Source organism: Octodon degus, unplaced genomic scaffold, assembly GCF_000260255.1.
Source record: "Octodon degus isolate 3935 unplaced genomic scaffold, OctDeg1.0 scaffold00320, whole genome shotgun sequence".
In the NCBI taxonomy this organism is placed as follows: Eukaryota; Metazoa; Chordata; class Mammalia; order Rodentia; family Octodontidae; genus Octodon; species Octodon degus.
Genome location: NW_004524896.1, coordinates 523298 through 550770, shown reverse-complemented (window position 1 = coordinate 550770; position 27473 = coordinate 523298). Strand labels below are relative to the sequence as shown.

Below are 27473 nucleotides of genomic sequence, written 5' to 3'. Positions count from 1 at the left end.
CCTCCCGCCGGGCCGTCCTCCCCCGACATCGCGCCGCCCGCTCGCCCAGCGAGCGAGCGAGCACAACCGCCGCCGCCACCCGCCCGCCCCGGGGGCCGCCGGGAACTGCCTTTTGCTCCGCTCCGCCCACGGAGCTCCCGGTCCCCGCCCCGTGTGTGACGTCACGCCTCCGCCACCGTGCATGCTGGGAAATGGAGTCAGCAGCGCGGAGAACCTCACCGCTTACAGGATGGGGCGCCCCAAGCGGCCAGCCGCGGAGAGTGCTGGGAAATGGAGTCTATCAGCGGAAGTTACTAAAGGCGCGGTCCCCCAAGGCACCCTGGAAAGTCTGAGACTCCCAGGTCGTCCATTGGAAACGGCCTGGTTGAGGGGACGCCCCGGGGGGAACTCTAGGAAATGGATCCTAGTGGCATTAGTGGCCGAATAGGAGCCCCGGAGCATGCTGGGAAATGTAGTGCCCCATTTAAAGGGCTGGGACCGGGTCAGAACGCTACCGCCACCACCGCCAGCACTAGGCCTGACTCCTCCTCACGGGAGGAGTCCGAAAAGGTACACTGTTCCATAGGCTATTTTTTTTTAGTCTGCCTCCTTTTTTTTTTTTTCTGCGTTACCGGGGATTGAACTCAGGACCCTGCGCTTGCCAGGCAGGCGCTGCCTCCTTCAACTAGAAATAAACTCCATGAGGGCAGGGGCTTCGGTCCTCTACGTATACTACCTAGTCTATGTCTCGGGCTGAGCTTAAGGATAAGATGGAAAATACTTTGAATGAATGACTAAATGGACTCCCTAGGTCGTGGGAAAAACCAAGGCCCCGTGGGAAAGTGAGTCCTACTCCCAACCTTTCCTGGTGACCGCCCAGAGCATGCTGGGAAATACAGCTGGGGAGCAAAGATGAGGGTATCCTGCCAACAACCGGGCGCACCCTCGGAAATGTAGTCCTCGGGGCTGCACCCCAAAGGCCTGGCTCATCATGAGCAGGGTCCAGAGCACCTCAGGAAATTACGCTCCAGGGCAAGAGAAGCCGCAAGTCCCTAATGGTACTCTTTGGGTCACGATGGGGCAAGGAATCTAAGAGACTGGGTCCTCAGTAACAGTCTCCTGCTGGACCACCCCGGGCCGTGGAGCACACTGGGAGGTGTAGTCCAGGCAGTAGCACAGTCTCATGACTCGCTGGGATTGGGAGCGCAGGCCAAGGTTCTCCAGGAGGTTTGGAAGGTCAAGTTCTTGTAGTAGACCCAGGAGATAAGCACACATTGACCCTGACTTTAAGTGTTTCTGTACCTAAACCCAAAATGGGAAGGATAAAGACACTTTGGGATAGGAACAGAGACCCATAAAAATCACAAAGTGTCCAGAATCTGGATGAAAGCCAAAAAGTTTAAAAAAAATAAAATAAAATACTGGAGCAGCCCCTCCGCTCTGAAGTCCTTTGGCTCGTTCAAGAAATAAATTACAAATCCGATGAAGCCAGGGAGGGCTGGCCATAGTCACAAAGGCTCCTGTGGCTCTTGGCTTGTGTGGCCCCTCAACCCACCCTTTCCACAGGTGCACACCATGTGCCTTCCCAGTTCTCAAGTGTGTCACTGTGTGGAGCACCATCATGTATGGCCTATGCCCCAGAATAATTGGGACACGTGTATTTACAGTCCTGTCTGTGGCTGTGTTTATGAATGCCTGTTTTCATGACTATGATTACTTGCAGGAAACAAGCTATTTGGTTTACCCAGCCCACCCTTTGATCTGTGGTGAGCCCTGGCCATAACTATTAACAATCTTGGGCCGGGGAGATGGCTCAGTAGAATAAGCGCTTGCCTGGTAAGCACAAGGGCCTGAGTTCAATCCCTGGTTCTGGAAAAAAAAAAAAATCTTTAGTTTGACCTCTACGTTAAGGCTTTGACTTTTTTTTTTTTTTTTTTTTTTTTTCCAGACAGGGTCTCACTATGTCGCCTAGGCCGGCCTCTGATTTGCAGCAGTCCTGCCTCAGCCTTCCATGTGCTGGGATTACAGGAATACACCACCAATGCAACTTGCCTACTATTTTTAGAGTCCTATTCCACTACTAACTATTCTAGGTTAGAAATTCCTGTTTGGGCTGGTGAGATGGCTCAGTGGTCTAAAGCACCTACTCAGAACAAGCTTAGCAAAGCAGAGGGACCACGGTTCAATCCCCCAGCACCACATGCCAGCCAGCCCCGCCCCCTAGTGGGCTGAGCTGGCCACCCCCACACACAAATAAATAAAATTAAAAAAAAAAAAAAAAAAAGATTTAAGAAATTCCTGTTTGTAGTTGCCAACCTTGGGTCAGAATCTTTGTCTCTGCCACTTCCTAGCTCTGCAACCAGAGGCTGGTCTCTGTCCCTGGACTTGTAGAGATAGTATAGATGAACTGTCAGAGACACGGGGACTCTACAGCTGTGTCTGGGTGCCTGCACGTGCCCCTCCCGTCCTCTTTCTGATGGTGCAGGTCTGCTAGCTTCTTTGGCCTGCTCTTTCTTCTCCACTCTAGCAGCAGAGTTACAGGACTTTGCCCAGGCACTGGGCACCTCTTCCCTGCTGGTGAAATAACCTCAGAGAGCTAAGACAGTGTTCCCTCTTCCCCGAGGCCCCAGAAAGGTCACTGACAGCATTGCAAGGCTGGGAGCCGGCCAACTGGGAGCAGCTCCTGTCTGTGCATACACAGCTGAGAGTAGGATCAGGAGGTCCCAATCTGTGACTTTACAACCATCCCCAGAAGAGTTCCTTGGGCAAAGGAACAGTTTAAATTTAGGAGGGAATTCTATTTTTAGGCACGCCACAGCTGGGCTGCCTGTAGTTGTCAGGACGCTAAAACTGGGCCCGGACGCATGGACAGGAAGGAAGCTTTGACACAATTAGGCTGCCTAAGAATTGCACCGTCCTAACCGTCACCTCCCAAAACAGGAACGGAAAGAAGCCAGAGGCAGAGTCACAGCCACCAGAATTACAGAAAAGGAACTGCATCTCAACCATGTTTTCCTACCTGGGACTAGGGGTGCACACCTGTCATCTCAGCACTCGGGAGGCTGAGGCACAAAGATTAGCCAAGCGTTTGGTTTTTTGTTTTGTTTTGTTTTGTTTTTAATTTTTATTTATTTATTTGTGTGTGCGTGGCCAGCTCAGCCCACCAGGGGGCGGGGCTGGCTGGCACGTGGTGCTGGGGGATTGAACCGCGGTCCCTGTACTCTGCCAAGCTTGCTCTAAGTAGGTGCTTTAGACCACTGAGCCATCTCACCAGCCCCCCAAGCGTTTGTTTTTTGAGACAGGGTCTAACTTTGTAGTTCAGGCTGGCCTTGAACTCACTATGTAGCCCAGGCTGGCCTCCAACTCACACCAATCCTCCTGCCTCAGCCTTCCAAGCACTGAGATGACGGGTGTGTACCACCATATCTGGTTTGTATAACTATTATTACACTTTCCCCATCTCTTTAGGGCACAGTGAGGAGTTGTCTTAATTTTGGTATGAGTGCAGGGCAGCAGACCACTCAGAGACATAGCCAAGCTGTGTTACGCATAACAGGTCTGCCCTGGCCCCCAAGGACACAGGGCAACTGTCCTGGGGGCGGGTGGTGAGTCCGGCGTGCAGGGCCTGGCTACCGCGTGCCAGGTTACGGCGTGATGGGTTGCAGAGTGCCGCCTCCAGGCCCCTGACTGCTGCCTCCTCCCTCAGGAACTGAGCCCCAGCTTTATCGGAGATGGAGAAGCACCAGCTAACCCCAGACCAAGGCAAGGACTGAGTCTCCTGTGAAACAAGAGGAAGCCCGTGAGACCGGGGTCTCTGCCTGAGCTATAGCCCAGTCCTTGGAATTGAGCAGGGTCTCGCCCAGGCCCTAATTTGCGCAGGCTGGGCTCCAACTCGCAGTCCTCTGACCTCAGCCTCCGTGAGTGCTGGGATTCCTGGGATGCACCAGCACACGCAGCTGGCACCCCCGGTTGTAAGCAAGGTTCAACAGGCCACCAAGGATGCTGCGCAGCTACCCTTGCAACCGGGCAGGGTGGGGTGACCACGATGGGACTGAGTCCCCTGAGCGTGTGTGAATTTGGCAGGCGGACCAAGTTGTCTTCCCGCTCCTTCATCCACCATGGGCACTCGGGCTGGCTCTACCTTCGGGCAGAGCACTGCTGTGTGAACAGCGCGGGGCAGGGCAGGGCAGGCTGGCATGTGTCCCTGCTTTCGGTTCTCATGGCACTGCCAAGCAGAGGACCTGCTGGGCGCGTGCTGAGCTCCACCTCCCCTCTGGACAAACCACACCGCGTCCCACGTGCTGTTCCCCCAGCGGTGTGAGGGCTCACCCGGGCATTTGGTTTGGTTTTGGTTTGGTTTTGCCTATCTGAGACAGGGTCGCATTCTGTAGGCCAGGCTGGCCTTGAATTCGCAGTGATCCTCCTGGCGTGGCCTCTCCTGCGCGTGGGTTACAGGAGTGTGCGCCACCGTCACCACGCCTGGCTTCATTTTCATGACTGTTCAGGACTCTCCCAAGCCATAGCCACTATGACCGTGAACCAGCAGTGAGTGGCCAGCCGCGTGTTAATAACAAAGTCAAGCACCCAGCAGGGGCCGTAGGGGGCCATTTATTTCAAGTCACAGATGAGACGAACTCTCTGACAGCTCCCGGGGCCCCAGGGGGTCGCATCCTGACTTCCTCACTTCCAGCGGCCTCCGACGCGGCCCTTTCCTGCGCCTTTCCGGCTGGGGGAGGATGGGGTGTCAGGAGGGTCAGGCAGACCCCAGGCCTCTGGCCCCATAAAGAGTCCTCTCTCACCCCCAGGAGAGGAGGCAAAGGCCTGCAGGTGGCCCTGCCAGGCGGAGGGACAGGCCGGGGGCTGCTGGCCACATGGCAGGCTCACATGGGACTAAAACGTGTCATGAGGATGAGTTGGGGGACATCAGTGTCAGGGGACCCAACGTGTGGGCCATTGTGCAAGAGGGCCAGCGGAACCGAGGGCAGGGCACTGCGGTCCGGAGAAGCTCCATGTGGAAGGACCAGCATTTGGCCCCCAGGAGGTCCCACTGCTAGACTCCAGCACCTCTGCTTCAGCTGCGACAAGCAAATTGTCCCAGCAGTGCCAAGTGTCCTCCAGGGACCAAGATCTCCATGGGCTACCACAGAACGAGGGATTTCAGGGACAGAAGAAAAGGGGACAGGGCCGCCGCTCCAAGGCACACTTACAATTTCTGGGCGTGGCTGATGCGGTTGTACAGCACATTGATCTGGGGACAGAGGCACAGGCTGGGATGGCCCTGGGGGACAGGGCCCCCCTGGCCCCCCCACTGGCAGTGCCCCACAGAAGTGACGCCCACCTCGTATTTCTGCTGCTTCAGCTTCGCCATCAGGTCGAACTTCTCAGACTCCAGCTGGTGGATCCAGTCGGACAGCTCCTGGGCCTTCTCCCTGCCAGGTCGGGGCAGTGAGGGGGCCTGCACTTCGGCCTCCTCCACATGCTGCTGTTCTTTCTTTCCGGGGATGAGAGGAGGGCCTGAACGCTGGACCTCGGCACTGAGCTACAACCCCAACTTTCAGCATTTTTTTTTTTTATGACAATTGCACAGGCTGGGCTGGAACTTGAGATCCTGCTGCCTCAGCCTCCCAGAAGCTGAGACCACACAGTGCGCCGCCAGCCCCAAAGTGCACAGTGTGGCCGGGAGGAGAGACCTCTGCTGGCCTGAACTGGTTCTCAGGGGCAGAGGAGACGGCTGGTCTAACCCAGACAAAAGGCAAGATGTGCAGAGGGCAGCGGGCGGCTCCTCAGGAACAGAATCCTCTGCACTTGGGAGCCGCAGCTGCGTCACCAGTGACCAGCTCGCCGGGCCTGCGGGGCCCAGAGGGGCACAGCACACACTGGTCACCCACTGGGGCTCAGAGAGGACCCTCGGCTCCTTGTCCTAGCTGCCAGGACCACCCCAGGCAGGTCACTGACCTGAGCTGCTCCTCGCCCATGTGGTCGATGTTCAGGGGCTTCTTCCGCTCCGACAGGATCCGCTGCTTCATCTCCCGCCCGGTCTGCCGCTTCCCGCGCTTCTGCTCTGCCTTAGGTGAGGGGCGCGAGCAGGGACTGAGCCTCCAGGCACCCACGGGCACCCAGGCGTGCGACCGGGGTGGCACCCGAGACAGTCTGCACCTGTCCTCCCCACGCCTACCCAGGGTCGGGCGGCCTCCTCCACCCAGAGCCCAGACTCCAGGCCCTCCCTACCCCTGCCTTGGAGCAGACCACACGCTTCCCAGGCAGGACTCACCTTGACCAGGTAGCCTCCAAAATGCGCCCCCATGTTGGACAGCACCTTCTTTTTCTTGGCGTCATCCTCCGCGCGCTTCTTGGCCTCCTCCTCCTCCTTCCGCATCTTCTCCTCCTGCGGGGACACAGGCTCAGCCCTGTGCCTCCAGCGTGGCCCCAGAGGCCTAGCAAGCGAAGCAGGGGATGGTGGGGTCTGGGTGACCACTCCTCCTGTCCCCATGCCCACAGCGAGGGCTGGCTGTGTACCTCCGTGCAGATGTGATGCTCCCAGCCTCAGGCTCCCTGTGCCAGGGAAACCAGGGTGCATCCTCGAGGGCTTAGAGCAGGCATTCAGCGGGCAAGGGGCAAAGGAGGCTGATGCAGCCCTTGTCCTGGAGCTGGGGGGCCCAGGGGACCCGGTCCCATGAGAGGGCGGGAAATGGGGGCACAGTGCCCTGGACATCCAGCACCATTACTTTAAGGACTTTTAGCATAATTTGCACATTTGTGGCCAAAGATAAGGCCATTTCCTTGTTTTGGTGATGGTGCTGAGCATTGAATCCAGGCTCTTCGCACTGAGCTGCATCCCCAGCCCTCTTTTATTTTGAGACAGGGTGTCACTAAGTGGCTAAGTTGCCCAGGCCGAGTCCCACCTGCAGTCCAGCTGCCTCAGCCTCCTATAGTACCAGGGCTATGGGTGTGAACTGACCGCCTCACAGTTCTGCAGGCCAGAGGGTACTCCTGGCGTACACCTGTGTGAGTGGCTTGGCTCCCCGGACCACAGAGAAGGCCCCTGCCCTTCCGCCTCTAGAAGCAGGCAGGGCAGCTTGCGCTTCCTTCCCCATCCGCAGGCCTCAAATCTCTCTGGCTCTGGCCATCATGCCTCCCCCCCCCCAGGGCCCTGTGACAATTTCGGGCCACCCATATGATGCAGGGCCATCGCTGGGCCTGGTGGCACTAGTACTTTAGGAGGCTGAGACAGGAGGATGGCAGGTTTGAGCCCAGTCTGGCAAACTTGCTGACCTTGGGAGACCCTGTCTGAAAATAAAAACTAAAACGGGACTGGGAACGTAGCTCAATGTGAAGGTCCTGGTTCAATCCTCAGTCACACATACACACACACACACGCACGCACGCACGCACGCACGCGCGCACATGGCACCCTGAACTCAATGGACCTGCAAAGTCCCCTTCGCCATGTGAGCTACACACTCGAATGGCAGCACTGTGGTGTGGACATCTCCCAGCCCACGGCTGGGCCAGCCTGCCACCCCTCCTGGAGTGCGGACTCTCCTGAATACCAAGCCAGGCGTGCCTCCCAAGGCCTCACCCAGAGCAGCCAGTGGGCTCCCTACACACCGTCTGGCTCGCCCAGGTCTGCGCAAAGGACAACGCCAAGGGGGTTCAGGCCGTAGCACCGATGGCCATGGGAGGAGGGTGACCAGCCCCTGACTAACCTCCGGAATTTCTGGCCTAAACCTGGTAATGCCCCAGGCAAACCAGGAGTTGGTCAGCCTCTCATGCACAGAAACTCTGGCCAAATATGAGAAACGTGCAGCTTTCGTGCCATGCCTGAAGCCAGCACCCGACTTCCTATCTACAGGAGGCCACCGAGTCCCCGCGCTGATGCCTGGGGTCTCCGTCGCTTCCAGCAGAAGGATCCCTAAGTCCTCCAGCAGCAGGGCATCCTCGGAAGCACAGCAAATGTCAGAAAAGGAAAAACAGCATCTGAAGAACGAATCCCGCCCAGCCCCCCCAGGCAGGGGCGGCACCCACCGCCAGCTTGGCCTGCCGCTCACGCTCCTTCTCCGTCCTGAAGCGCTGCTGCTCGGCCCTCTCGGCCCGGCGCCGCTCCTGGGGAGGCAGGAGAGTGAGGGGCAGAACCCACCACCCACCCAGCCAGCCAGCCAGCCCTCTCCCACGTGGGCGGAAAGGCAGATTGAGCAGGGCCTGGTGGCGCACACCTGCGATCCCAGCATGCAGGAGGCAGAGGCAAGAGGACTTGTCTCAAATTAAAGGATAAAAAGAGCTGGGGATGTAGCTAGCACCACCAAGACCCAGGAAGGGGACAGCCCAGCGCACAGGGAAGGGCATCGGGCACGCCTGCTCACAATGCGATCTTTCAGCGCCACCAGCTCCTCCTCCTCCTTCTTGCGCTGCTCGAAGTGCACGTCGATAAGCGTCTGCAGCTCCAGGAGGTCCTTCTCCATGCGCTTGCGGTGGATGTCCTGCGGGATGGAGACAGGGAGGGCAGTGCTGGCCCTGCGCCAGGAGGAGGCTGCTGGCTACCGAAGGACAGTGGGCAGGGCCTCCCCAGGGCCTGCGGCCTGCTGCTACTACTTACATCGAAGTCCACGCGCTCCCCTTCTGGGATCTTAGGGGGGATCAAGGGAGGAACCACTGGACGGCTGCATGGATAGGAGGTACAGCCCATGAGTAAGGGGAAAACGTCCCCATTTGGCCCTGCCAGCTCCTCCCCCAACACACACACACACACACACACACACCCCACTGGTGGTGCCCCTAGCTTTCACAACCCCAGGCCTTTGCACCTGCATGCCCGGGAGCTTCGGCTCCAGCGTCACCCTGTGCCTTGCTGCTGCCTGTCTCCTTATGGCTCCTAGCCCTGTCCCCAGCAGCACCTCACATCACAGCAGCCCAGACCTCACTGTGTCCTGTCCCTGCCTGCTCACACTCAGCCCCCAACAGCACTTCCACTCCCACTAGCTGTCGCCCGTGGGCTGTGGGACTCAGCACCCTGGCTGTCTGGGTGGGATGTATGAGTCCTGCAGGGGGACCCAGGAGGCCCCCTAAGGCGAGGGTGCTGGTGGCAGTGTCCTGACTTCACCCCGGGCTGGCTCCTGCATCTTGCCTTGGGGTGGGGATCCTACCACCCCAGGCTCTCACCTTGGTTTGGGACGCTCCTCTTCTTTCAGTGAGGGGATGCAAAGAAATCATTAGAGTCTGGGGGTGCAGACCCCAGCCCCAGCAACCAAGGGAAGGACCCCCAAAGGCAATTCTGGGGAAGGACAGGGGAGAAGGGGATAGGGAAGTCGGGGGCACAGACGGGAGGAGGCGGCTCACACGCATCAGATATACATTCAGCACCGGTATGGGGACCCCAGCGTCCAGGCCCCCAGTCCCTTTCCCGTGTACATGGCTCAACTCCTGCTCCAGAGCCATCGGCGAGGGACGCCAGCCCTTCTCGGCCCAGTCCTAGTCCTCCCCCTCCGGGACCCGGCCGCCCCGTTGTCCCCAACCTTCGAATGTATATGGCGGAGAGCACGGGGAGGCGCCCCGCACACACCCAAGCCTTGCGGGAGCGGGAAGGCTTGGGCGTCGGTCCCTTTAGGAAGGGAAAAGGCCACTCTCAGGGCCGTTTCCCTTTGCGGCCACCAGGGGGCTCTAAAGGGCCGGCGGGGCGGGCCGCGGAGCCAGCGGGGACGGGGCGGGCCGGGCCGCCGTCGCTCCCGGGACGAACGCCGTCATCACCTCGCTCTGCCTCCGGCTCCGGCTCCTCGGGGGCTGGGGGAAGAAGCGGGGCGGGGAGCGGGCGGCCAGGCGGGCGGAGAGAGGGGCAGCGTCAGAGCACGTCGCCGGGACCCGCCGCCGCCCGCCGCCCGCGGCTCACCTTCCTCCTCCTCGGCGGGCTCCTCCTCTGCGGGCGGGCGAGCGGTTGGGGGCGTCAGGACCCGGCCAGGCAAGCCGAGTCGGGGGGACTAGGGACCCCGAGACCGGGCAGGGCGGGGCGGGGCCGGGACCGGGACCCAGACGGGGCGGGGCTGGAGGCGGGGCGAGACTCGGGGGCGGGGACCGAACCAGGTGTCCGGGTCCAGGTGCAATAGAACGGACAGGGGTTGGAGAGGGGGCGGGGACTAAGGGCGAACCCGGGGTGGAAAAGGGGGTCCTGAGACCGAACCAGGGCTCGACTCACGACCCAGTGGCCTCCCACCCTGGCCCGGCGCCAGATGTGAGGACGTCCTCCTCACGCTGCCTCACCACTCACCTTCAGCCTGCTCCCTGGGGACCCAAGAGAAAGGAGGGGACAGTTAGACATCGAGGGGCTGTAGGGTCTCCCGTGTCCACCCCGAGCCCAGCGGAAGACAGCTCACTCCTCATAGTCCTGCTCCTCAGTGTCCGACATCCTGCTGGGACCTGCGGGAGGCAGTGAAGAAGGCTGAGCGCTGGACCCGGCCCGGCTCCGGGAGCAGGGGGTGGGGGAGGGAAGCTCGGGTCACTGAACCCGAAGTCACACTCTTCCGTGAGCCGTGGCCCCAGCCCAGCCCAGGACCGCCCGCGCCCCCCCTACACACACACAGCTGTCCAGCTTTGTCCATGACAGGTCTGTGGAAACCTGATCCTGGGATTAGGGCCTGGCGGGGACAGTGGCCTGAAGACAATAGCTACCCCACCCCAGTGCTATTTTGGGGCGATGTCATAGACGCGGAACAGAGGACATTTCCTAACAAGGGACGGAAGGGGGTGTCCTCAAACTGTAGTCGCACGGGCCCCTACCCAGCCTCCATTGCCGTCCCCACGGGCGCTTTTCCTCCCGCGGCTCCCCTTCTCACCTTCACCCCCGCCTATGGACAGGTGAGCGCCCCTGAGAGCAACTTCTGTCCACAGACAGCAGCCTGATCCCTCAGTATCTAGACCTCGACCTCTGCGACCCCAACGGTGTCCTGGTTAAGTAAATCCCAAAGCCCAGGAAGCAAGGCTGTGGCCATTGATGATGGCCCCACATCTCGATTCCGAGCCCCACCCAGTGATAGTCCAGGCAGGGGCCCCGATAGCCTCAAGGTCCAGGTCTTAGACCGCCTAAACTGTAAAACCTCGCATTAGGAAAACTCAATAAACCCAATACCCGAGCTCGAGCTCAGACGTCAAAACCCCATGTTCTGAGCCCTAGTTCTGACAGGCCCAGAGTCTGAACCCCCAAATCCCAGTATGCAGACGCTTTGACTCCAAGCCCCAATTTCTCAGATTCTGAGACCTCTGCAATCCTGAGGCACACCCAGATTCTGTAACCCACAAACCCTGCTAGTAGCCCCGGTGCTGTTACCTGGGTCTGTGGTGCTGGTGGGAAGGGCTGTCTGGCGCCGGCCGCTGTGCTTCCTGGATTTTATAGGGGCCTTGGCCCGCCCCAGAGTGAGGAGGAGGGGAGGGGGAGGGGGAAAAGGAGGGGGAGGGTACAGGTCGGGGAAGGAATTCCTCGGCCCAGCTCGGCCGCCTGGCCCAAGCCCCAAGCCTCTCTGCACCCTGCTGGTACCACCCTGGAGCCCGGGCAGGCTCAAGCGCTGCCAAGGTTGCTGTACCACACAGCTTCCCGAGCCCAGGGCCCCTGCTGGAAACACAGTGGGGCCTCGGACAATGCTTAGTGACACAAGGGACACTTCCCATTTCTACCTCTCTGACTCCTCTTCCTGTGTCCCTCTGGCCACCATCTCGCCTTTCTCCAATCCGGCCAGCTCCTGACTCCCGACTCCCAAGCTCCCTGCTACTCCTCTGTGGGGGGCACCTCCCTCGGGTCCTGTCTTTCCCTACCTCCCCTTTCTCTACCTCCCCCTTTCTATCTGCCTCTGTGTCCCCCTTCCCCACCCCCACCTCTTTGTCTGCCATCAGATTCCACCTTGGTGACAACAGGCGCTAAAGCGGGGTAGCAGGTGTGGTGGGGAGGGGAGGGGGTGTCCGTTAAGCTCCCAGCCCCCACCTCCATCTGACACTGCTTTCTTTGGTGTCCTCCTCCTGCCAGCCTAATAAACCTCGACCTTGAACTCTAGGCCCAAAGGCCCAGACAGCAGGCCCTGGCCTCTTCCCGCACCCTGCAAGAGGCTCCTTTGTCTCTGCATCTCTGATGTCAGGCATGTGCCTCCTTCCTACCTCTGCTGGGCATCATCTGCTCTGTCTCTGCCTCCTTTTGCCTCTGTGTCTCTGGCTCTAGGGGACGGGGAGATGGCTCAGTGGAACAAGTGCTTCCCTGTGTCTCAGGGTCTGTCTCCTTAGCTCTTCTGCTTTTTGTTTGTTTTCAGAGGTCTGGCTATGTTCTCCAGGCTGACCTTGAAATCACAGTGATCTTTTTGCCTCAGCCTCCTGAGTGTGGGGATTGCAGGCGTGTGACACCACGCTGGGCTCCCTGGCCCTTCTGGAGGGTCTCTCCCTGGTCAGGCTTCCTCTCAGGGCTCTCCGCGGGCCTTGTACTGTCTGTCTGTCTGTCTGTCTGTCTGTCTGTCTGTCTGTCTCTCTCTCTCTCTCTCTCTCCCCCCCCCCGTTTCCCCTTCTTCCTACATGCCTGTTCTTTCCTCGCTCTCTGGCCTCTGCCTCAGCTTCCCCGTCTCTGCCACCCCTTTTTCAGCCTTGAATGCGTTGCACCTGCACAGATGACCAGGGACCACCCATGCCCTGAGTCCCCACCCATAGGCCTGAGCCTCAGGGAGCGCACACTCAATCACTTCTAGCACAGGCAGCTTTTATTTCTCAGGGCTTTGATTTCCTTAGCACCCTCGGGGAGGGTAGGCTCAGCCCTCAAACTTCTTCTTCCGGCCCTCCATGCCACTCAGGGCGTCGATGTTCTTGCGCCAGTCGCCCACCTCCCGGTTCTCCTGGGGAGGAAGGGCAGAGGTCAGGGCTCCTCCTGGCTCTGGCCCATTCACCCTCTAGCCAGCTGGGTGGCTCTGCTATGGACATTTGCCCAGGAATCTAGTACTTGTGCCTGACACAAGGCCCCGTAATGGGGTGCCTTTGAAATTTGCTCCCCTGAAGTAGTGAAGTAGGATAAAAGAAAAACATGCAGCCAGGTGTGGCAGTGCATGCCTGCAATCCCAGAACTTGGGCGCTGAGGCAGGAGGATGACAAATTTGAGCTGAGCCTGGGGAACTTACAGACTTATTGAGACCCTGACTCAGAATAAAATAAAATAGTGCTGGGAGGGCCAGCCAGATAGCTCAGTGGATTAAAGCACCTGCTTAGGCAGACACAGTGACTGGGATTCGATCCCCTACCCCCAGTGCTGTGCCGGCCCTGCCCCTAGAGGGCGCTGAGACTGTGATTGGGACTGGGCACAGCGGTGCTGCGCCTGTAATCCCAGCGCCTGAGAGGCTGAAAACAGGAGGATCGCTACAAGTCTGATCTGTGTAGTGAGACCCTGTACTAAATACTAAATAAATAAATATTTAAAAAAGTAAAAAAAAAAAAAATAGGGCTGGGGATGCAGCTGAGTGTGAAGTCCCTGGGTGGCTACTTCTTATTCTCCCTTCGTTTCTAACCATGTAGATGATAACTGTCTGGGCCTCACGCTAATGAGCCAAGATTCTTTTCCCACCTCCTTCGGGTCCCCACCTCCTCTTTGAAGGACCCCCTGAGACCTGCCCAGGTCCCATCCTTGTCCTTACTGCCTTGTCAAACTCCAGGAAAGGCCAGCACCACAGGCAGCCGACCCAGGAGAACTAAAGCTGCTCCTCAGCCCTGGCTGCAGGATCCCCAGGATAAGACCCGCAAGCATCCCACAGCCTGCCGGGACGCCATACGTACTCCACCGCCTCGCTTTAGCCCTTTCCCTATAAAATCCTGCCGAGATCATCTTTTCAGGATGACCGAACTGAAAGCAACCTCTTTCCTGACTGTCTTTATCTCTCTGTTTCTCTCTTTCTGCGAACTGGACTCTCGAGGTGGGTGGGGTGACTGAATCTGCTTGTTGGGACACCTAGACCCAGTCCTCTGGCCCACCACCCCCACAACATCCTGGCAATCTCCCCACACAACATTTCCTGATTCCTTCATGAATCGCTCTCCCTCTCCCTCTCCTTCTCTCTCTCCCTCTCCCTTTCCCTCTCTCTGTTTTCTTCTGAAACAGGGTCTCTCAAACTCATAGTGAGTCTCCTGCCTCAGCCTCCCAAGTGCTAGATTATTGGCGTGTGCCGCCACACTTGGCTTCCCCAGTCTGCTTTAATAAAGGTGCTGGGAATTAAACCCAGGGCCTCACACTTGCTGGAAAACACTGTACCTTTGAGCTGTCTCTCCAGCCCTGTCTCCCGGTCTCACTTCTTCCCCTGTCATCTCCCATTTCCCAAAGTTCTCACTGAGGACCCCTTCGCAGCCCCTCCCCCCAAGGGAGGGCTGCCTTAGGTTAGAGCCCAGCCTCATACTGCGCTCCAGCCTCCCGAGTGCCCCTTTCCTGGCCCTGTCCCACGCTCACCTTCTCGGTGTCTTCTTTCTTCACCTGCTTGAGGTGGGCCCGCAGGTCCAAGGACTCCTTGGCCCGGGTTCCCAGCAGGGCCTGCATCATCGCATCCGCTGAGATGCGCACCCTCCGCAGGGTGGGTCGCTTAAACTTGCCACGAAGGTCGAAGATCTTCTGGGTCAGATCTGCGATCTGAGGGCAGCCGCATGGGCATGACACTGCCCCTCCCCCTCGGCCTCTTCCAGCTCCTGCCCTCCATACCTAGCCGGGCGCCCCTTCCGCAGCTCGGCTGAAGCCCCTGAGGAGCCCCGCCTCTCTCGGCACCTCCCACCCGCGCTCTCAGCAGCCTGTGAGCTACAGCTCCATCCTGAGAACTCCTCTCCCAGGGCTCAGCGCCCCAGCACCTGGGCTGCACAGCCTGCGTGTGCCTCCCTGTGGGAAACCCTATTCCTGACCCAGGTCAAACGCACCCTTCTGCCCCGCCCCCTCAGACAGTGCCCTGCGGCTCCAAACCAAGGCTGGCACTCTGCGAGGGTGCCCAGCACCCAGGGCTCCCACCTCCGTGACGTTCTTGGTAACTTTGGCCTCTATGTCGTATCTCTCTTCATCCACCTTGTCCACCCGGCTGTGGAGTTGTCGGCATAAGTCCTGGTGGAGAAGCCCAACGTGTGCCGGGTGGGAAGGGCTGGGCCGGGCCCCGTGTCGGAGTGGAGAGGTTTGGGGCGCTACGATCTGGGTCTGAACGCGCGGGCTGCAGCGTGGACTCCAGGGAACACACAAGGGTGGGCAGGAGCCAGGAGTCCCGGCACAACTGGGCCTGGAGGACCTGAGCCCAGGCCTGGGCTGTGGTGGCAACCATGGGCAGAGGGGAACAGGGCGGTGCTCGTGAACCCGAGCGAGGCAAGGACGCAGACTGACACCGACCCTGGTCTGAGCAGGGCCGCCTGTGTCGGTACCTGCAGCTCGGCGAAGCCCAGCCCGGCCAGCTCCAGGGGCTGGCACCGCGTGGTCAGCGCGCGCCCCTTCTCTCCTCGCCGTTCCTCCGCCTCGCGCTCCACCTCCTGCTTCGCGATCTGCAGCATCAGGGTCTGCAGGACGATGGGTGGTGCTGAGCCCCCGGGGTCGGGAATAAAGCCGGGTCCTCCGAGACCGGACCCTCGGGCTGGACCCCATCACGCCACAGGGGCGCCCCAGCAAAGCCCCGCCCAGACCTTGCACTGTTCCCGAAAGCTCCGCCCCCAGCTCATCCTCACCTTCAGCTGCAACTTTCTGGAGGCGGAGATCTTCGACTTTTTCTACCAGGATGCATGGAGAAAGAAAGGATCAAGGAGAGAAATCCAAAAATGAGCAGCGTGAAGGACTTCAAGGAACTCCTAACCCTGAGACCACTTTCGACTTGGCCTCTGAGTCCAGGGAAAGCCACGCCCCCATCCCCACCCACTAATCTCGGGCCCTGTCTCTAGTTAGGCACCGCCCACCACCCCCTAAGCGACTGTGAGAACGGAGCTCCACCTACAGGCCGCTCTCACCAATCAGAACCTCCTCCTTTCTTAAGCCCCGCCCCGGCACCTAAGCCTCGGCCGGGCCCCGCCCTCCGCCTCCGGACCTTGGCGTGTGGCTCCGTGGCATAGGCGCGGTAGTTGGCAGAAGAGCGCCTTCGCACTGGGGCCGGCGCAGGGCGTGGCTCCCCCGCCTGGGGAGAAGGAGCGACTGCGTAACCACCGAGCCCCTGTTCTCCCCAGTGGCTTCTTTAGGGATGCAGCCTCCGTCCCACCCTCCCCTGTCGTGCACCCAGGCCCTGGGGTCCCAGCCTGGCCTCTGCGCAGTCTCACCGCATCGCTGCTCCTGCAGGGAGAGAAACCCGGGAGAGAGCATTGCTGGGGGGCCTGTGTCCTATCTGTCCCCTGAGGGATTAGGGGTTAGGTCACCAGCTCCCCTGCTAAGGTATCAGGAGTCTGATCCCACATTCTTCATATTTTATTTTGAGACAGGGTCTCCCTAAGTCAAGTTGCCCAGGCTGGGCTCAAAGTAAAAGATGATCCTCCTGCCTCAGCTTCCCAAGTCCTGTTTGATTCCCATAAGTTTACCTCGTCTGCACCCAGGATCCCTACACTACCTCCATCTTCAGGCGTCCGGCCTCACGGCTCCCACCCTCTTGAGAACCCTGGAGATCACCACTACCAACACCCCCCTGGGCCTCCAGGAAGCAGGGTCACCAAGAGGCACTCACTCGTCGGCCATAGGAGACTTGGGCTGAGATGTAGGAGACAGCAAACAGGGGCTCCCGGGGGCCGGTGAGGGGCGCAGCGGTGACCTTGGAGTTCTCGGGCTCTTTGGTTTCCACTGTGCCGCTCTGGCCTCACTAGGACACTGAGATAAAGGGCAAGGACAGGGACTAAATATACTGCTGTCCCCTCCTCCAGGACCAGGACAGAGATAAGGGCGCTTGAGGGGCGGGGCGGCTGCACTCCTGGGATCACCGGGTCACCTTGGCATTCCGGGATCCGGATGGACCCTTTCTCCCTCTGGCCTGGAGTGCGAGGCCTCTCTGCCTTCAGACTTGGAAACAGGCCAGGCACCTAGGGGCCCCTCCCTCAGACCCCGGGATCCCAACCCCGCCTCCCCACCCAGACCCCAGTCCAGGCTTGCCTGGTCTTTTTCCTTGGACCCTCCTACTCCTTTGCTAGTTTTAATTCTTCATGAGGGTTAGTACTTTCTCTTATTCACTGTTTTGGGGTAGTTTTGGTACCCAAATACGTAAGCTGGTAGATCCATATTTATTTATATTTTATTTAGCTTTTTATTTTCTTATTAGCTATTTATTTTTCAGTCAGGGTCTCACCATGTAGTTCAAGCTGGCCTTGAGCTCACTTTGTAATCCTGGCTACACTTGAAATCACAACTATTCTCCAGCCTCCTGAGTGCTGGGATTATAAGCTGCACCACCATGCCTCGCCTATTATTTAGCTTTTTAAATTTTTATTTATTTATTTATTTATTTATTTATGTCTTTTTGAGACAGGGTCTCTCTGTGCAACTCAGGCTGGCCTTGAGTTCACTTTGTAGCCTCAAACTTGCACCGATCCTCCTGTCTCAGCCTCTGGCCATCACACTGGGCTATTGATTGTGTGTTAAACTCACGCCTCAGGTTAGGCCTCCTGTTCTTGAATCACAGTATCAGGACAGCCACCCAGAGCCTGTTTGCAAACCTAGAAGTCTGTTTCCGCCCTCCTGGGCTCTCCATCCCCAGGGCTGAAGCCCAGAGAGGGTAGAAGACACGAGGGCACACGACTCGAACAAAAAGGAGGACACAGGACTCTTTACTGAGCTGCTTGGGCACCCCTCCAGTCACAGCTGGGACTGAGGGCAGGAGGTGGGGTGGGACTGGAGGCTGGGGCCTCGACCCATCGGTGGCTCTGGGATGAGTCTGGGGCGCCGAGCTGTAGGACGCTGGGAATGGCACACAGAACCCCAGGTGGGAACCCGAAGGCCCAGCTCTGCAACACTGGGGGCTGAGCGCAATGCTGCGTGGGAACCGCGAGGCGCCGCCAGCGGGTCAGTGTCTCCCGGGGGGCTCCTGATCTCGAGAGCCCCCGTCAGAGGTCAGAGAAAGGCTCTGGGGCTCGGGGCTGGCTTCCACTCTGGCGTAGGAGGAGGGATCTCTGTGGGTGTGGTCAGATCCTAGGGAAGGGGCTGCAGCAATGGGGACAGGGGTGTCGCAACAGAGACTGTGAGCACTAAGGGAGAGGCTCTGGGGCTCGGGGTCGGCTCCCACTTTGGCGTGGGAGGCGGGCTCGCCCTGGGCTTGGTCAGGTCTTGCAGAAGGGGCTACAGGACTGGGGGCGCCGAGGGAGGGGATCTGAGGCAGGTTTCTGGGTCCCGCGGAAGTCGGCTTGGTGAAGCGTGCGAAGGTCTCCGAGGGCCCAGCCGCGGCGCGTGGGGTGAAGCCGGCCGCTCCCGCCAGCTCCCCGATGCGAGCAGAGAAGGCCTGCAGCTGCTCGGAGCGCAGGTCCACCAGGAACCTGGGCGGAGGGGCGGTGAGACCCGCGTCTGCGCGCACGGAACCCCCACCCCGCGCCACGCGGGCTCACCGGGCGGACTCCACCACCAGGTTCCCTCCGGGGGCCACGCAGGCCGCGAGCTCGGGGCCGAGCAGGTGCACCATGCTGCGGAGAGCGGGCGGTCAGCGGCAGCAGGGGCGTGCGAGCCGACCCAAGCCGGGTTCCGCCGGGCACGGCCACGCCCTCACCCGCAGGCCACGTAGAGGAGCTGGAAGCGGCCCTGGTAGCAGCCTTTGTGGTGCAGCGCGTGCGCGGATCCGAGGGGCAGAAAGTGGAGCGTGAAGGGTGCTCGGGCCGGGTCTCCTGGGGAGGGCGACCAAACGTCACCTCTGCACGGGGCAGCCAGCAGAAACCCCGAGGAGTGAGTGGGGATGCAGGGAGGCCCTCCCGGACCGCCCAGGGCCCCAAGGGCGGACCCTAGAGAGGGGACAGACGGCTGGGAGCGACAGGGGAGGAGAGGGTCAGAAGATACAGCCAAAGTGTGGGTGGGCACAGTGTCCAAGGAGCAGCTAGCTGGGCAGCTCCCCACGCAAGGAATTTCTGGCCAGCCAAGTGACTGCAGCCTGGGCAACCTGGTGGTTGGCGAGACCCTGCCTCATAATAAGAACTAAGCGAGCCTGGGAATGAGGCTCCGTGCGGGGGCCTGGATTTCCTGCCCAGCTCCGGGGGGGTGGGCGACAGGACTTTACAGAATCCCAAGGATGGGGTCAAGATTTAGGGCTGGGAGAGGTGAAGAAGCAGAATATGAAGGCGCCGGCCCTGCCCAGGCATTGCAAACCTCGGCGTCCATGCTGGGATTCGAACTACCTAGAGCCTGAAGCCGGGCTTAGCAGAGTTCCTGCTTACCCGAGTGCACACCTGACAGCCTCTGCTCTGGGGAGCCCTCGAGCTCCTTCTCCGGGTCCCCCTGCGCTGCTCTCGGGCGCCCCCAGGCGGCCAGCTCGCGGAGCACCTCGGTCACGTTGTGCTGCGTGATCTCCCCTGCAGTCTGCGCAGGAGCGAGCGCGCCGGGCTGACAAAGCGGTGGGGGCGGAGCAGGGGAGGGGCTGGGGTAGGGGTGGGGAGATGGAGGCTGGGGTCTCGGTGGGCGGGGCTTAGCCTGCGGGGCGGGGCTGGTCATCCGGGCCGGGCCCGGGCTCTGACACCAGCGCCTACACCCGGGGCCACACACCTTGACTGGCTGCCCGTTCCTCGTCTGCAGGAGGCTCTGGTCGTCGGCCTCAATGCCAAAGGCCACGAAGGGCCCCGTGGCGATGTCCCCCCAGTACCCGCGCGTCGCCACGCGCTCCCCGTGCTGGGAAAACAGGAGAGAGGTGGAGGGAAAAGTTGGTGTGGACCACGACTTCCAGATTCTCAAAACAGAGTGGAGGGCGGGCCAGGGAGTAGCACCCACGTGGGTCAGGAGCCGGCCGGACGCCAGGGTCCGGTTGGGCGCGTGGTAGGCACTGGAGTCTCTGAGTTCAAAGGCGACCCCTGTGTCCCTCCAGCGGCGAAATTCCTGGGTGTGGATGACCCGGGCCTAGGGTAGCCCGAGGGAGGAAGACAGGTCTAGGAGACCTGAGAAAGGGGTCCCTGGCCCTCCATTCTCAGACTCGGGGGCCCAGGCCCCCCCGACCCTCACCCCGCGGTCGTGCAACTTCATGCGCAGGTCCCAGTCGCTGACCCCGCGCCGGGCGTCATAGCGGGAGCCCAGGTAGTGTCGCACGCGTGCGTCCCACAGGCGGCCCACCGGAAAGGCCTCTGGGCCCTGCTCCCCGCCGGACCAGAAGCGGAACACGGCCTCCAGCGCGTCGCGTTCGCGGAACTACAGCCACGCGCGCGGGACAGCGGAGGCAGGAATGCACAGGCGCCCCCGCTCTGCCTGCCTCGCGTCCCTGCCCCAGGGGAGAAACTGAGGCTCCGAGAACCGAAGGCTCCACCCAACGTCGGGAACCCCAGCTCGGTTATCAGCCAAACTGTCAGTTCACCACCCACCCACCCACCGCCCACCCACTGCCCAGGCCAGGACCCCACGGGACGGGCACAGACGGCACCTTGAGCGCGCAGAGGCGGAGCCACGGCAACTCCCGCTCCAGGCGAGCGGGCTCGGGGACCAGGAGCGCCAGACGGACGGCCTGCGCGCGCACGAAGGCGGCCACCGGGGCCCGCAGCTGCGCGTTCCCCCATACCTCCAGGAAGGTCTCGCTCCGCTCTGGGGGACAAGAGGGCAGGGCTGAAGCGGGGAACCCCGGGATCAGGCACAGACTGCGCAGGAAGACCCCCCTGAGCGGCTTGCTTAAAACTTCCCTTCTTTACTGACTGGAAGGTGGGGTACCAGAAATCCAATTCAGGGCCCCGCGCCTGCACTGCAGGCCTGTACCGCTGAGCTCCATCCCGGCCCTCCTCCCGTCTTAAGCGGCAAAGAGGGTCTGAACATACAGGTAGAGAGATGTACCTTTCTAAGTGTTATAGTATCCAAGTGCTCGATTTTGGTTTTGCTTTTGTCTTTGAAGTACTGGAGAGTGGAGCCAGGGTCTTGGTAATGAGCAACATTCTCAGCTCTTATTTTTATCTATATACTTTGGGACAAGGTTTTGCTAAGTTGCTCGGGCAGAGTTCAAACTTGCCATCCTCCTGCCTCAGCCTTCCGGAATGACAAGAGGACAGGCATGGCCCGCCACACTCCTCCACCTTTGCTTGCGGATCACACGTGTGTACATACACTGACAAGCGTGCATGTATACTGAGACAGACACAGATGATACATGCATACAGATTTCAGCTATAGAGGACAACCACATCTTAAACAGCTAAGCTCAGTCTAAAAACCATAAACGAGGTGTATTATGCAGTACACTGTGAGTGCCCTGGGCAACAACCAGCGGTCCTCATGATAGAACACAAACACTGCTCAGGTGCGTGGGGCTGACATCATACCCGCTGGCCACGAATCCTCAGGGGGCTTCTAGTAGTGGAAGAACTTCCTATTTTCTTACCAGTCAGAGGATTAAGCCCATGGCCCTCATACTGAGCTACACTGCCAGCCCCTTTTTAAAAGAATGTATTTTAATTGAAACTGAGTGTGGTGGTGCATGCCTGTAATCCCAGTGCTTGGGAGACTGTAAACAGGAGGATCACTATGAGTCAGATCTGTGTAGTGAGACCCTGTAGACCCTGTGCTAAATACATGAAAATATAAATAAATAATTTTTTTTTTTTTTTTTTTTGCGGAACCAGGGATTGAACTCAGGCTCTTGCGCTTGCCAGGGAAGTGCTTATTCCACTGAGCCATCTCCCTGGCCCCTAATAAATATTTTTTAAATGGGCCAGTGAGATAGCTCGGCAGTCTAAAGCGCCTGCTTACGCAGCCACAGGACCACAGTTTGATCCCTGGCACCATACACTGAGCCAGCCCCACACTCAGGGTGAGCTGAGCCAGCAAAACAATAAATATATAAATAAATAAGTAAATAAGATATTTTATTTTGAGATAGTGCCTTGCCAAATTGCCCAGGCTGGGCTGGAAGTTGTGATCCTCCTGCCTCGGTCTGGACCTCTGCCTCCTAGAGGACTGGGATCAGAGGCTGGACCACCACTCCCTGTGGGAGAACTTTCCTAAGTGTGGAAATGAGGCCCAGAAAGTGAAATAGGTTCCTGCCCGAGGCCACACAGCCAGCAGAGCAGAGCAGAGCGGACATCGCTGCAGCCAGGGCGGGTTGAGCCTTGGTCCAGCACACGCTGAAGCTGCCCGCCGCTCCTGTGGGACACTCGCTGCGCCCGCACGTGGGGGGGAGGACATGACAGCTCTCAGGAGCCTGCTGAGCCCCGCGCCAGCCCTTCCGCAGGAACATCATGGTGTCCACCTGGTGTCCTGTGCTGTTCTGAGAAGTCCTGTGGGTTTTCTCCTAGAATTACCTATGGCTGTAGGAGGGATAACACTGGGCTTCCGAGTGCAGGTAGAAAACCTGAAGCTCAAGATGAAATAGGGGAGCCAGGCACAGTGCTGCATGCCTGTGGACCAGCACACGGGGAGGCTGAGATAGGAGGACGGCAAGTCGGAGCCTAGCCTGGGAAACCCAGAGACTCAGTGAGACCGTGCCTCAAAATAAAGCATAAAGCCAGGCATGGTGGTGCACGCTTGTAATCTCAGCATTTGGGAGGCTGAAACAGGAGGATTTCTATGAATCTGAGGCCAGCCTGAGCTACATAGTGAGTTCAAGACCAGCCTGAACTACATGGCGAGACCCTGACTCAAAATGAATGAGTGAATAGGGGGTGGGGATGTAGCTCAGTGTGAAAGCCCTGGGTTCAAACTCCAGTATGGAGAGGGGAGGAAAGGAAGGATGGAAGGGGGGAAGAAACAGAACAAGAAACAGGGAAATGGGGAGGGGCCTGCCCCTTAGCTCAGTTCTTTAAGTGGCTGCTTCAACAAGGCAGTCAGACTCAGCTTGCTGTGGTTTGATCCCCACGACTCAAGCCAGCCAAACCTGCCCTGAAGGCATTCGGAGCAAAAAAAAAAAAAGAAAAAGAAAAAGAAACAGGGAAATGATCAGTTTCTTTTGTTTTTGATTTTTGAGACAGGGTCTCATAATGTGCTTTTATGCAGGCCTTGAACCCACTACGGAGCCTAGACTGGCCTCGAACTCTTGGCGATCCGTCTGCCTTAGTCTTACAAATGCTAGGACTGCAGGGGTGTGTCACCATGTCGGGCAATCAAACTTTTTAATGTCACCACTGAAAGACCACGAGTCCGTAGGGGAGGCTGAGATGGAGTCAGAGTGCCTGGCCTGCACCCGCTGACCTTGCAGCCCCATCTTCTCAGGGTCCTCCAGGACAAGGCTGAAGAGAAGCATGTGTCGGGCGACAGCCTCCAGGTTTTGCTCCAGCATATAGAACTGGAAGGATGGGGTGAAGGGCACCTGAAACTGGCACCCCGGCCCTTCCCTGCCAAGTCCCGTGCACCGATCCCTTCTCCGCGTAGACCCTGGGACGCCCGGAGCCCTACTCAGAGCCTTCCTCTCTCCATGCCACTGGGGCTCTAAGACTTGGGCCAGACCCCTGCTCCTTCCTTCCCCGGACCTCTTCTGACACGGTGGTCCAGCCTGTGCCTCCCGTGCCCCCTCTGTCCCCAACAAGGGTCCGGCGGCCGGGTCCTCCCCGCGCCCCGTCCCACTCACGTTGAGCCTCCTGCGCGGCCAGCGCCCTGCCCGGGCCAGGGTGCGCAGCAGGTGGCGTCCGTCCACAGAGCCCAGCAGCAGCACGTCGAGCTCGAGCTCCGAGTCGGCTTGCGCGGCGTCGGCGTCCGCGTGCACTGCAGGGCCTGGCGACACCCCGCGGGCTCGGACTGTGCCTCCGCAGCGCCCCTGCCTCCGCCCCCTGCAGAGCTGCCGCCCGGCCAGGCTGGGGCGGGGGTGAGGCCACCCGGAGACTTACTCTCCGCCTGCAGGTCCAGCGCTGGTGACAGGCCCCACCAGGACACCAAGCCGAAGCCCGTGCCCGAGCCCGCCGGGGTGGTCATCGCCCTACGGGACAGACAGCCCGCGAGCCCCACACTTGGGCATCCCATCGTCGCTCACCCTTCTTCTCCTCCTGCCCTCTCTCCCACGGGACCCTCGTCACCTTTATCCTCCAAACACCTGGGATGGCCGTCGTGGTCTCGCTACTCAAGGCTGTGTTGTGGTCCTGCGCCCCAAGGCCAGCTCAACCGCTGCCCAAACACTCCTGGAACAATCAGCCAATGGGAACGCGCAATCTTGCCCGGCCCAGCTCAACTGACCAACGAATGTGAAGTAGAGCCGCCCCCTACGAACTTTTGGCCAATAGGAGCACTGAAGAAGGCCTGCAGGTGGGCGGGAGGGGAGGGCGTGGGGACGCGGTCGCCAGGACGACCGTGGGGCGGGGCCCAAGGAGGCTGGATGGGCGGAGACTGGAAGGTGAGAATGGACGATTAACTGAGATCGACGCCAGCCTGGGCTAAAAAGCGAGACCCTGTCTCGATTTAGAAAAAAAGAAAACAAAATTAAATTAAGGCGAAACAGAACGGAACCTTGAGGAATCCAAATTAAAGTGAGGTAGCCCAGCCTGCAGACCTCTGCGTCCCCTTTCCGGTCGCAGCCGTTAGCCTCCTGGGACACACTGGCTTGTTCTTCCTGGCTGCTGTATTTTCAGGAATTTTGTAAGCGGGTTGCTATGCACCATCATTATTTAAAAATGAATTTTTGTTGGACACAGTGCTGTACACCTGCAATCCCAGCTGCTTCTGCTAAGGCAGGACAGTAGCAACGTGGCACCCAATGTGAAGCCGTGGGTTCGATCCCCAACGTCGGAGGGAAAGCCCTATAATTAAACATACAATTAAATACATTACCTATACAATGAAATAGATTAAAATACAGGTAAAATATTCAAAACTCTTCACTTCCTATTTTACTTATTTTGCTACTATTAATCCACTTGAGGTTATGTACAGCTACTCTGGCCATATGGAAGACATGTTTTAGGGCTCTGGTGTAGCTCAGTGGCAGAGGAATTGCCAGGCGCCCTTAAGGTGCTGGTTTCTATCTCCAACACCACAAATTAGGTATGTATGAGTTTATCAAAATGTTTGTTCAAAAATCAGCCAATTAGGGGCTGGGGAGATGGCTCAGTAGAATAAGCGTTTCCCTTGCAAGCACGAGGGCCTGAGTTCAATCCCCAGTTCCGGAAAAAAAAAAAAAATCAGCCAATCACAGCCACTCACCAGTTATTTGTGTGGATAAAGTTTTACTAGAACTGGGGCCAGAATTACAGTACAGGAGTCATGAGAGCGTCAGGTTAGATCCTGTGTTTTTCTCTTTGTTTCTTTGCTTTGGATTTTTTTGTATTTTAGGGAAGGGTCTATAGGGTGTTCGGGGTCTCACTACTAGATTGGACTCATGGTGATCCACTAGGTTGGACTCCTAGTGATCCACCTGTTTACAGCCTCCCAACAGGTGGGATTACAAGTGCGCACCACCATGCCCAGTCTCAATGTCTCAGGGCGCCCCAGGGTGGGGCCAGCACAGCAGGCCCGGGGATTGAACCCCTGGCCCCTATGCCTGCTTGCAGGCACTTTAATCCCCTGAGCTATTTGGCCAGTCCATAGACCCTGTGTTTATTTTATTTTATCTTCTTGACCTTGTGTTTAAAAGACTTTTTTTTTTTTTGACATCTCATCCACTGTAGACTTTTGTGATTAAGTTTTCTTTTAATATTATGCTGAAAAAATATTGCACTAAAGCACTCCTTGTCTTGATTGCTGAGCTGTGTTTGGCTTTACCTTCAGCTGTGGGAGCCTGCACGGGCCCTAGAAGGCGCCACCACCGTGCTAGTGAGCAGGCCTCTTGCTCACTCCACAGTCCGTGTCTTGGCTACTTTCTCATTGCTGGGATGGAGTGTCCGGCCCCCACAAGCTGAGGGCGGAAAGGCTGAGTTTTGGCTCACAGTTTGCGGGCTTCAGTCCTTACTCAGCTGGCGCAGAGGCGTGGCAGGAGGGGTTTGGCAGGCCGCAAGCAGAGAAGGGTGAAGGGAAGAGGAAGGAGATGACCCTTCCGGGACACGCTGTCGGGGGGGCTTCACCTCCCACCTCCCCACATCGCACCCATGACCCAGCCACCGCCCCAAAGCCCCACATGTGAGCACGTGAGCCTTGGGGGACATCCAGCTATAAACCCTAACACTCAGTGACTTTACATTGGGCCCTTGAAATCAACCATGATGGGGATATTTACAAGGAAGAAACCAGGGAACCACACCCAGGGGTTGAGGAGAGGTCGCACCACCAGTACCCTGTGGCGGCCCGTATTGCCTGCCCCTTCCCTCCATCCTCCCCTGGGAAAGTGCTGCTCATCCTCCGGCCCCAGTGGGGATGCCTGCTCTGAGCTCCACTGAGGCCTGCCCAGAGAAGGGCCACAGCTTGCTGCCCACGGCGTCCCACTACTCTGTCTTCAGGAGACCAGACAGCAGCACCCCTGGGCGCTTGGGCTCAGTGTCAGGCGCGCTTGGAATATGAGGAGCCCTGTCACATGCTGGCTGAGGTCCCCCAGGCCCATGGGGCACTCGCTGAGGATACCTGAGGGTAACAGGGCTCCCAAATCAGCCCTAAGCCCAAGGGCTGGGTCCCGGCTCCCCCAATGAGGCCTGAGCTCTCATCCCTATATCCTCAACCCTCTCCCAGTCTCGAAAGGGGCTGCGTGATCCATGGCTGCAGGGATCATGGCCATGGCCTCTTCAGGTCTCCAAGAATGGCAGCTACTCCCCTTGGGGGGCGGCCACCTGGGGGTGTGGGTATCTATAAGTATACACAAGGACATATTAGAATTGAAAATTGCAGAGAAAAATTAAAGAATCAAGGTGCTGAAGAAAAATTATGAGGGCCGTTCGGATAGCTCAGCAGACTACGGTACACGCTTAGGCAGAGTGGAGCGGCTAGGGTTCACTCCCTGGCTTACCAGGGTGTGCTGAGACGGTGACTGAGACTGGGCGTGGTGGCGCCCACCTGTAATCCCAGCACTTGGGAGGCTGAAAGCAGGAGGATCACTACCGTCCAATCTATATAGTGAGACCCTGTACACCCTGTAGACCCTGTCCTAAATTCATTTAAAAAAAGACTAAAAAAGTTATGAAAGCACAACTGTGCATGAAGACTATGTTTTATTTTTGTTTTCCCAAGTTATAAAAAGAGTTAAGTGTCTTCGTGGAAAGGGTTCCCCCTTCTATCAAAGCAAGCCTATTAGACTTGCAATTCTACGTTAGCAAAATGAAAAGCTGCCCAACTAGAAAAAGATAACATACTCTGCTTTCTCTTCAGATCTTTCTGCGTGCATATAAATCTTTCACCTTTTACTAAAGAAACAGATAAAGCAAGTATTCCTAAGATTTTCAGTTAAATATTTTTCCCGTAATGGGACAGTACTGAGCTATAGCTGCACCCTTTTATTTTTTATTATTTTTTATTTTGACAAGGGTCTCACAAAATTGCTTGGGCTAAGCTGCAACTCTTTTCTTTTTTG

The 27473-nt window shown here is 58.4% G+C and overlaps 4 protein-coding genes across 15 annotated transcripts in view; all 4 read right to left on the bottom strand.

Annotated features, from left to right (window-relative positions):
* Window positions 1-563, bottom strand: part of Ppp1r12c (protein phosphatase 1 regulatory subunit 12C) — a 17559-nt gene extending 16996 nt beyond the window's left edge. Inside the window, exon 1 of the mRNA XM_023707979.1 lies at window positions 495-563. Coding sequence (XP_023563747.1) covers window positions 495-563 — 69 coding nt within the window. The remainder of the gene's footprint in view (window positions 1-494) is intronic.
* A 4007-nt stretch (window positions 564-4570) lies between these two features.
* Tnnt1 (troponin T1, slow skeletal type) lies at window positions 4571-11344 on the bottom strand. 8 transcript variants are annotated; one of them, XM_004647686.2, is made up of 14 exons: window positions 11291-11344; window positions 10341-10383; window positions 10235-10248; window positions 9860-9886; window positions 9721-9753; window positions 9136-9157; window positions 8573-8636; window positions 8340-8456; window positions 8005-8082; window positions 6251-6364; window positions 5935-6044; window positions 5318-5408; window positions 5187-5227; window positions 4571-4705 (listed from the first exon to the last, which is right to left on the bottom strand). In XM_004647686.2, exons 2-14 carry the CDS (start codon window positions 10370-10372, stop codon window positions 4660-4662), a joined length of 789 nt encoding a protein of 262 aa, XP_004647743.1. In that variant the 5' UTR covers window positions 10373-10383; window positions 11291-11344; the 3' UTR covers window positions 4571-4659. The 8 variants fall into 8 exon arrangements, with proteins under 8 accessions (XP_004647743.1, XP_004647744.1, XP_004647745.1 ...); XM_004647687.2 differs by having other exon boundaries at window positions 9136-9154; XM_004647688.2 differs by lacking the exon at window positions 9721-9753.
* Window positions 11345-12676: 1332 nt separating this feature from the next.
* Tnni3 (troponin I3, cardiac type) lies at window positions 12677-16792 on the bottom strand. Its single transcript, XM_004647684.2, has 8 exons — window positions 16635-16792; window positions 16237-16249; window positions 16011-16097; window positions 15658-15699; window positions 15361-15492; window positions 14963-15052; window positions 14420-14596; window positions 12677-12827 (listed from the first exon to the last, which is right to left on the bottom strand). Exons 1-8 carry the CDS (start codon window positions 16643-16645, stop codon window positions 12744-12746), a joined length of 636 nt encoding a protein of 211 aa, XP_004647741.1. The 5' UTR covers window positions 16646-16792; the 3' UTR covers window positions 12677-12743.
* A 683-nt stretch (window positions 16793-17475) lies between these two features.
* Window positions 17476-24277, bottom strand: Dnaaf3 (dynein axonemal assembly factor 3). Of its 5 annotated transcripts, none has more exons than XM_023707995.1 (12): window positions 24064-24277; window positions 23878-23996; window positions 23622-23764; window positions 23246-23339; window positions 20499-20656; window positions 20087-20269; window positions 19859-19984; window positions 19637-19759; window positions 19312-19453; window positions 18654-18768; window positions 18496-18570; window positions 17477-18426 (listed from the first exon to the last, which is right to left on the bottom strand). In XM_023707995.1, the coding sequence occupies exons 2-12, from the start codon at window positions 23960-23962 to the stop codon at window positions 17961-17963; spliced, it is 1710 nt and encodes a 569-aa protein (XP_023563763.1). In that variant the 5' UTR covers window positions 23963-23996; window positions 24064-24277; the 3' UTR covers window positions 17477-17960. The 5 variants fall into 5 exon arrangements, with proteins under 5 accessions (XP_004647766.2, XP_023563764.1, XP_023563763.1 ...); XM_023707994.1 differs by having other exon boundaries at window positions 23878-23966; XM_004647709.2 differs by having other exon boundaries at window positions 17476-18426; window positions 19324-19453; window positions 23878-24277.
* Window positions 24278-27473: the final 3196 nt, after the last annotated feature.

Excerpts from the sequence above, each read along its gene's own strand:
- Tnni3 (XM_004647684.2), bottom strand. Across the intron at positions 15,053-15,360 it reads TGGGCTTCGCCGAGCTGCAG|GACTTATGCCGACAACTCCA; the intron begins GTACCGACACAG and ends CTTCTCCACCAG. Across the intron at positions 14,597-14,962 it reads TTACCAAGAACGTCACGGAG|ATCGCAGATCTGACCCAGAA; the intron begins GTGGGAGCCCTG and ends GGCTGCCCTCAG.
- Dnaaf3 (XM_023707993.1), bottom strand. The coding sequence starts at position 24,010 with ATGGGATGCCCAAGTGTGGGGCTCGCGGGCTGTCTGTCCCGTAGGGCG. Across the intron at positions 18,769-19,311 it reads GCTGTCAGGTGTGCACTCGG|GAGACCCGGCCCGAGCACCC; the intron begins GTAAGCAGGAAC and ends CGCCCTCCCCAG. Across the intron at positions 18,427-18,495 it reads CTGGTGGTGGAGTCCGCCCG|GTTCCTGGTGGACCTGCGCT; the intron begins GTGAGCCCGCGT and ends CCCTCCGCCCAG.
- Tnnt1 (XM_004647686.2), bottom strand. The coding sequence starts at position 10,372 with ATGTCGGACACTGAGGAGCAGGACTATGAGGA. Across the intron at positions 6,365-8,004 it reads AGCGGCAGGCCAAGCTGGCG|GAGGAGAAGATGCGGAAGGA; the intron begins GTGGGTGCCGCC and ends GTGTCCCCGCAG. Across the intron at positions 5,409-5,934 it reads ATGGGCGAGGAGCAGCTCAG|GGAGAAGGCCCAGGAGCTGT; the intron begins GTCAGTGACCTG and ends CCGACCTGGCAG.